We start from the raw sequence: 9307 nt of genomic DNA on the forward strand, positions 1-9307 counted from the left end.
GATCCGAGAGGGTCCTAGGGGTGACGACAGTGACCATCCATTGCTTCGTGACATTTGGGCTATGGCGAGGGATGGATGGGCCTTTCGGGCCAAGCATATCTACCGTGAAGCCAATGGTGCTGCGGATTGAGTGGCTGCGTATGTAGCTCGCCATTCTGGAGACACCTTGTGGACTGGAGATGGGGAGCCGCCTTTGGCACTCCGAGGTATCCTATTTTTTGACTTTATTGAGTGTATCCGTACCCGTCAGGTATGATCCAGCACAACCATTGGCCTCTTGTGCAATTTAATAGAGTGTTAAAATCTATTTTAATTATTTATTTTGTTGATTTTTTCTGGTGGCTGTTGTAGAATGAGCCTTATTTATGCATGAGGATTTTTCATAAGCTATCCTTAGTGATGTTTCATGTCCGGTATGTGATATTATATGTGATGCGTTAATATATAGATTGGTATTGAAATATGTTACTGCAACCTTCTTTTAATCAAACATGCATAACAATTACTTATTTTATCTAATTTTTTTGCATCATGTTATTTATTTATTTTATATCTAAATAATTTAGAATCATTTTAGATGTTTGTTCTTTTTGTTATTTTACCGTTCAATAGTATTTTTGGATTTGCCAACCAAAAATACAATAAGATATTTTTACAACCACGGAATAGTTTTAAATTTTTTATTAAATAAAATAATTTTAAATCTTAACAACTAAATATTTTTATAATAAACATATCTTATTTTAAAATAATTTTTGATCAAAATTATTTTTTAGGTAAAAGCTACTCCATTTCCAGACAGACCTAACTCTGCGGTTAAGCTCCCAGCCGGCTCCGTCGAGCGTCCCATCCTATGGTCTCATGCCTGGGCTGCGCCATCGACCCACTCCCCCAACGGAGGCTCGTCCTTGGCCCGCGCGACGCCCTCCGCCTCCTCAACCAGTCCAAAAACCCAAAACAGCTCAAACAGCTCCACGCCCGGATCCTCCGCGCCGGCCTCTCTCGCGACCCCGCTGTCCTTGCCGCGCTCCTCCGCCTCTACTCCTCCCACCGCCGCCTCGACCTCGCCTCCCGACTCTTCTCCGCCTTCCCCCACCCTCCCACCATCGCCTGGAACCTCATGATCCGCGCCCACGCCGCCGCCGACGCCCCACGCGAAGCCCTCCTCCACTACAATCGCATGATCGCTAGCGGCGTCCGCCCCGATAAATTCACCTTCCCCTTCGCCGTCAAGGCGTGCTCGAGCCTCTCCAACGTCCTGAAGGGCAAGGAGGTCCACGCCTTCGCCATCAAGTTGGGGTTTTTCCTCGACCCATTCGTACAAAACGCCCTGATTCATCTCTATCTCACCTGCGGTGATTCAGAGTCCGGGAGGAAGGTGTTCGATGGAATGCGTGCAAAGAGCGTCGTGTCCTGGACGGCTTTGATCTCGGGCCTCGTGGCGTGTGGGAACATGGAGGCCGCGAGAGCCGTCTTTGATGCGGCACCGGTTCGGAACGTGGTGACCTGGACGGCCATGATCGATGGATGCGCGAGGAACGGGCGAGCGGATGAGGCGTTCGAGCTGTTCCAACGGATGCTGGAGGACGGCGCGAGGCCGAATGAGTTCACGGTGGTGGCACTGTCGATAGCCTGCACCGAACTAGGATGCCTGAGCTTGGGTCGCTGGGTTCATGAATTGGCTCGTAAGAATGGCGGTCTTGAGAGGAGCGTCTATGTGGGCACGGCGCTTGTAGACATGTACAGCAAATGTGGGAGCTTGGAGGATGCGGCGAGGGTGTTTGGTCAAATGCGCAACCGGAGCTCGGCAACCTGGAACTCGATGATCACTAGCCTGGGGGTACACGGGCGTGGAAAGGAGGCAGTCGCTGTATTTCGGGAGATGGGGAGGACGAATGTGAAGCCGGATGGGATCACCTTTGTGGGTGTGTTGAGTGCTTGCGCAAGGGAGGGTATGGTCGAAGAGGGTTTTAGGCTTTTCGCACACATGGTCGAGCGTTATGGCATTGCTCCGCTTTTCGAGCATTATAGCTGTCTTGCACAGCTTCTGGGCTGCGCCAATAGTTCGAATGGGGGAGTTGAGATGGTTAAGAATCTGATGTCCAAGTTTGATGCTAGGGCACGGCAGATGGTGTTAGAAGCGTGCAGAATGAACGGAAATGTGAGGCTCGAGGAAGTTTTGGGCAACGGTATACGTGACTTGGAGTTGTCTGATGGCAGTGTAGGCTTAACCCCAATAGAATGTCGATCCATTGAGCGGGAAGTGGGATAGAACATAGACGTAAGCGCTGTAGGAGCTCTTAATGGATGGCAGAATTTTAGAAGAAAGACTCGACAGCTACATTACCAGCAGACGACCATCAAAAGGTTTGTGGATGATGGACTGGATGGTTGGGAAAATTATTTGAGAGTAATTTGGAAGACCAGATGCCAATCTGAAAAATGTGGACAGGTGTTTACAGCCGGTTTTCATCCATTTCAGGATGTGGAGTTGGTCAGGAAGATGCGGTTTGTAAGAGAGAGTTTCAAGCTAAAGTGATGAAAGCGAAAGGCAGAAAGAGTTTCAACCTCAGCTTGATAGGTGACATTCTTTGTTGCATCCCTATAAGATCAAAAAAAAAAAAACATATAAGAGGAAATATCTGACGTGGTAGGCCTCGCCTGAAACTTCCATTTATTCTGAATCTCTCATTCCAGGAAGATGAACCATGTTTCTGCAAGCAAATGAAAGTACTCTATTCCATGCTCTTTTTGGCTGCCAGGTTTACCACCATCCTAGTATCATTCTCGATATGAATCAATTGCCCGCTACCCATCCGTGCTACTCTCATAGTGTTTAATGGAGCTCACGTAGCAGCCCTTGCAGCATCCTTGCCTGATTCAAGATTTGGACGGTCCTGGTTCATGTCTAATGGGCGTACTACTTGAGATATCCAGCTAAAGCACATAGACCCCGATTGGATTGGGGACCCTGGAGTTCTTAGACCTCCAAAAACTGACATATTCTCTTAGGAAAGTATCGGAAGTGAAATAAGGAACGCGTGCTTAATTAACTAAGCCTTCATCAATAGCTTGCTCATCTGGTAGTCATTTAGGCCGTCCCCTCCAACGTGTGCCCAACAGGTGAATAAATCCACTAGATCTTGCTACATGCTATGTCTCCATTTGCAACTATAGCTACAGGCCGCAACAAATGCTGCACCAGCCAATTTGAATTTGACCATCCAAAGTCTCAGCTCATCCTCAGCCGAACATGCTTTATCCTGATGGGTTATGCGAGCACATAATGTCATATCTGGTTGGTTTATCTTGGTGTAGGACCTCACCAGTTACACCAGCCAAAACATATCGATTAGCTTAAATTATTGTTGGAATTGTTACGATGGCGCTACTTTGGCAGCTCCCTCTTTCCTGCCCACATGGCGTATTTTAAGTGATGGACCGCATATACAGCCATCCAATCAGCCGCCCCGTTGGCCCTCTCTGAATACATGCTTGGCCTCAAAGGCCACACCATTCCTCACCCTCATTCTAATATCCCGGATCAGAGGGTGGTGAGTGGTGGTCTCCGCCGAATCCATGCACACACGCACAAACAGAGCAAGGTATGAGCCATTGAACAGTCTGTTCTGTAGAATCACAATATTCAGGCCTGGTCGAGTACTGATTCCATCATCCTTTGGACGCTAGCACCGGCTTTACTCCGTACCTCCATTATTTACATGCTTCGGATTATCAGACATATATAGGCACGCAAAAGGCCCGTATTCTTTGCTCAGGTGCTAGATAAATTTGAATACAACACTACACGTGAATGATGGGCGAATAATCTATTGAGATATATAAATATGAATTTGAATACAAGAGTGAATGATAGATGAATAGCCACGCCCAAAATTCGTTCGTACAAGCACTTAATCTTTCACCAGCAAGAAGAAAATGAATAGCTTTTCCATCCCTCCTAAAATTTCTTTCAAGTTGGCATCTGTAGGGACCTGGACTGAGCTCAGATCAACTTTTCAACCACCATTACAAAAATGCATTTGTGAATGAGTACATGAAAATCTTTAAACATCAACATATAATATATTTCAGGACAGCTAGAGGTCAAAATATCAACCTAACATCCGTTTATCATTTACCTAAAAGGTATGTCCTTTATCATTTACCTAACCTTCATTTCAAAAGATCACCTTAGAGAAAATAAAAACAATGATCAACCAATCGAGTATTGTATAAAATAGATAATCAGTCTAAAAGTTTCAAACAACACCATCCCTCTCTGCCCAAAAATGCAATATATTTTAATGATAGGGATCTCTCTCCATCCATTACATTTAGACTCTTTAGTAATGAGGAAAAAAATGGAGCTTGTATTCACTATTTTGTTTTCTGTTTTCTACTTTCTTTTCATACATGCGCAACCAGCAAAAAATCTTAATTTCTTCTTCTTAACCTCTACATCTATCTAGATACATAAATTTCAATATTTAGCAGCAAGAAGCCATATATCGGAAAATGTGATTGTTGGAGCTTCAAAAATTGATGGGTAGCAATCCTTATACAGTCATTGTAGTGCTCAGAAGAATTTAAAATTTCTAACTAATTTCGTAAATACGAAAGTAAAGTATAAAATAGAAAATAAAATAGTAAGGACAAGCTACATTTTGTTCTACTACGAAAGAGAGTCTAGATGTGGCGGATGGAGAAAAACCTCCATCAACAATTTATAGCGCGTTCGTGAATAAAAAGTTGTTGCTAATTGAAAATTTTAGATTCATCACTCACCTCGCGCGATGATTAGTTGGTCTTCCTCTTTGCTTCTTTATGACTACTTTCTGAAATGACGGTTAAGTGAACGACAAAGAATGTATCTTTCAGAAATGAAAGTTAGGTAAATCATTAATAAAAGTTAGGTTGGTCACACATCCACATCATCCAACTTGCAGAAAAGTTTGGGATAAAGGATCATTTTCACTTTCTAGAAACATGATACTGCCGGACAACCAAGTCCTTCGGAGGACCATCTTGATATTTAGATGAGAAGCTTCTTGATGGCAGGCTACCATACGTCAAGACAAATGATTACTAAATAAAAAACATACAGAAATATTACAAATTAAATATAAAACAAGCAGTTTTCTGTAAATTACCTGGCGTCTTTTGCTCAGTGACGTATCCACCAAGAAAAATTTTATATCTGGATGTGCGCTCAAGTATCAATCTGCTCCACAATCTCTGCATCCCAAGAATGAGAAAAGTTAGATTCTATTAGCAATCCAAATGTCTAAATCATAAGAGGAAATAACAATTTCAAGTCTCACCTTGTAACACGGATGCCAAATGCTATCATTACTAGGACTTACAGGATGGTCCCTGCTAAAAATCTCACGCCGGCTTAATAACCATTAAAATCCATGTCCCACCTTGCTGATGCTTCATCCTCCTTTTTCAAGAATTCCGACTGCCTAAATTTAAATTTTCAATTAATAAGATGATAGTAAAGAATCTGAGCGTCCTTGGAATACAAGACATCAGTATAAAGGCCTCAGCTAATATGGAAAAGGAGATGACCATATATGTTAGTTGTGTTGCTAATAAATTAGACCTTCGGTGCCTGCTTGTTGAGGATGAACCGTAGGACCTTGTTTACAATCTATGCTTCATTGTGAAAAAAAGAGAGTTCAATGCAAAACACTTCTATGCGACTTCATGAGGAAAAACATTCAGGCTGTAAAAATGAAGCACCCAACATTTTTAATGAAATAATGGGGCAATACTTCTTCAACAATGTCTCACATCCCAAGGGAGAGTTGCATGCTGTCCTTTTATAAGCCTCCAATCACCACTTCAATAATTGTTTATCTAAAATGTGGCGGCCTCTGAAGATGTCATGCTACATTTTTTTTTTCTCCCTATCATTCTCGAACTGACATGCTCTGGGCATTGCTTCCTACGAGCTGAGTGTCTACCTACTTCACCATAGAGGCTTACTTGAAATAGCAATATTGACGTGTTCGAGCTAGACAGAAAGCATACTACAAGGGTGCCTCTTGCAAGATTATCCAAGTTTTGACAAAACAGAACTCATAAACCTTCTCTTTAGGTAAAAAAGTACTTCCATGCGTATTAGTCCCTGCTCGTCAGCATGTGATTATTTGAATTAGTTCACTAAAAATTGTCATAACGAAAATACCAATCAAATTCTTGACAAAGTCTATGTAGACCAGCAGTTATGACAAAGTCTTCATTCAATACTGGGCCTACCACCAAACTCACCTTATTCATTACAAACAAGGACTCACCCAATCCATATTCACAGCATTGATGCGTCCATAAATCTTCAATTGTTAACCTTATGCCTTCCTATGACAAAATCAAAATCGACTGCTGGAACCAAGGTTTACGAGAAGCTACATAAGCCCTTTGGTTAACAACACTCAGAACTGTACGGACTACTCCTGGTCATAACTCAGATTTCATAATTCAAAGTTCAACCTCTCGAGCCAAATTGGATTCTTGTTTTAAACATGGTAACTAAGAATATCTAGAGTGTCCTGGCAACCGAAATGCCTACTGAAGCAATGTACTCTTTTTTCATCATGATATTTAAGCATAATGAAAGTGTCACATGAAAAATTACATGATAAATCGCGGAACTAATTACTCAAATAAAAAAGGAACTCCACCATGACAAAAATTCAAATGGTCAGATTTATTCTCACACAACCTAGACAAATCATGCAATATGTGCATAGATCCAAGGTAATGTACAATGTGAATCACTCAAAATAACCACAACAGAGTATATGATTTTCCTTAACAAAGCATCCATTCTAAGATTATTAAAAGAACCATTACTCACGTTAGACTTATATGAATTGAAATGCCGCTTTTGAACAAAAAAAAAAAAAAAGAGAACCATTTGGGTGCCTCAAAACCTCTTGCAGTGCCACATCACTAATTGACAGCATAATAAGCCCCCACAAGCGTCTCTGACTAGCACAACGATAAGCAGCACAAGTCGATCAACATTGCTATGGGTTAACTGAGTTGGACCATGCAAATAGTGTTGTAAAAATAATAAATGAAAGAAGGAAGAACTTATCAGTTGAGGCGTGATTTCACTGTCCTTAAGAATAGATCGCGTTCCTCGGAGAATAGATCTCGGTGTAGCAGGTAATGGCGGCCTATCCTCCAGGATACAACAACTGGATCACTCCAAGCGTACACTCGCAGATGCACACAGAAAACAGAGACTCTCGGGAACAAACAGAGAGAGAGGAAGATAAGATTTTTCTTATCTTAATCCTCGGATCTGATAGGGTTTAAAAAGAAAGGAAGAGGCGTTTTTTTAAAAGACACGTCGTTTTACCAAAGAGGCGTTTTTAAAAGACGCGACGTTTTAAACAAAACAATTCAAAAAATAAAACCGCACGCAGGGAGGGGGGGGTCCCTGCGCGTGATGTCGAGCGCGACGCGCTCAGTTAAACGTTTCCGGATCGGATTCGCCAATTTTGCCTTGGATCCGATTAAAAGGTTGAATACTATATAAAGACCTTTTAAGTTTTATCTCTTTCCAATGTGGGACTAAAGAAAGTACACTAGACAAAAGGCTAGACAAAAGGCAAAAAACAAAGAAGGGCAGACTTGGAATTTTAAAATTTTTAAAATATTCTAATAAATAGGACTCAAGTTGTTGGCATATTCAGTTGGCTTGCAAAATAGAACTCAAGAAAACTATGGATAGAAGAAGTAGATATCAACAATCCCTTCAAGGGATAGAAGCTTCATGCCAGGCATTTCCATACAAGAATTAAAATGACTAATTCTTCGGAATTTCCGATGTGTTGTTATCTTAGTTCATTTTGTGTCCAAAATCACAGACTGCATTTGCCATAAACTTGTTCCTATGTAATCCATTTCAACATAAATGTAGGGAGAGCAAGAGGAAAAAAAAGCAGTAGCACGTGTTGTCTAATGAGATGAAATTTCATGTATGACTTTCTTGTGAGCCAGCCTGTACACCACTAAGAACTAACTCAGCAATGACAAGCATTAATACCAAGGCTAGGAAGAAGACATATTATATGATGACCTAAGCATGTGCTTCTGCTTTCCTTCCCATCAGAGAAACCTGTATTTCTACTGTAATATCTCATCCTAAACCAGAAATCCTCTACGGTTGGTCCTTCGATATTCATGATTCTCCCTGAACTTCTAAAAAGGATATTAACTATTGACAATCCAATCCTGGAACCAGGAACTCCCATGATTTTGAAGCAAAAGAAGAAAAAAAAAAGTAATAATCTCCTAATTGGCATACCATCAAATAAATATCGGCGCTCCCGCTTACCAGCAGTCATTTGTCAACAAGCAGCAGTCCATAATATGCAGAAGTCTGCAATCCTGTAAAAGGAATCATCATCTTCAGCAAGAATACTACTTAACCCTGCAATCCAATTTATAAAGGAAAAAATTAACGTCTGTACGTACAGAAGGTTTGCCAGTTCCACTTCATCCCACAGCACATGAGAAGGAAGGGAGAAAAAAGATAATTAAACAAAAAACTTACATTTCTTTCCCTGACTCATGAACTAAAGAAAGTTTCCAATCTCCCACCTCCCACCGTGAAATGATATCATACACGATTCGCTCCATTTTCTAGGGACGTCGTTTGTTAACCTGGCACAGCAAACGTAGAGCAAAAGGAACAATTAGGCATGCGTTCTATTCCACTGTCAAGAGCAAGAACACCGGTGGCTTCTTTTACAAAGTCGAGAAAATAAATTAAACGGAGACTCAACCCAGCAAATAGTCCAACGAATAAACCTCTCTGTATTTTACCAACACGCAACCATAAATTGCCATTCTGTTCTTCTGTTTTGGTTTCAATTTCATGAAGAACAGCAGTCCAATCACAAGCTCGCTCTGAGATCAACACAAATGTGTTGCTTTTATAGATAGAGCGGGACGAAGAATCACATTCATCCAGAATTGCATCACGGATTCAATTGTTATGTCCCAATTTGCCTTAGAAACATGTTGCTCTGTACATGCCCTTCAACAAATTTACTCCAAACACCATTTCAAGCATCTTTTCAACAAGAGGCATCTAACCATCATATGGCTTAATTACACCACTGCCCACAACAGTCGGCCCATTCCATACACACTACGGGAAGAGTAGGGGTAGGGTAAGAGAAAGAGAGGGGAGAAATGGATACCAAACAAAGATCGCGTCGGGGAAGCACAAGTAGTTCCCTTCTTCCATGTCTTATTGATTTTTATTTTTTATTTTTTTTGC

At 41.5% G+C, this 9307-nt stretch overlaps 1 protein-coding gene across 1 annotated transcript; it reads left to right on the top strand.

The window, feature by feature from the left end:
* The first annotated feature begins 784 nt into the window (after nt 1–784).
* Nucleotides 785–4365, top strand: LOC103722327 (pentatricopeptide repeat-containing protein At3g26630, chloroplastic-like). Its single transcript, XM_008812841.4, has one exon. It carries the CDS (start codon nt 854–856, stop codon nt 2270–2272), a length of 1419 nt encoding a protein of 472 aa, XP_008811063.1. The 5' UTR covers nt 785–853; the 3' UTR covers nt 2273–4365.
* Nucleotides 4366–9307: the final 4942 nt, after the last annotated feature.

Source organism: Phoenix dactylifera, chromosome 14, assembly GCF_009389715.1.
Source record: "Phoenix dactylifera cultivar Barhee BC4 chromosome 14, palm_55x_up_171113_PBpolish2nd_filt_p, whole genome shotgun sequence".
NCBI lineage: Eukaryota > Viridiplantae > Streptophyta > Magnoliopsida > Arecales > Arecaceae > Phoenix > Phoenix dactylifera.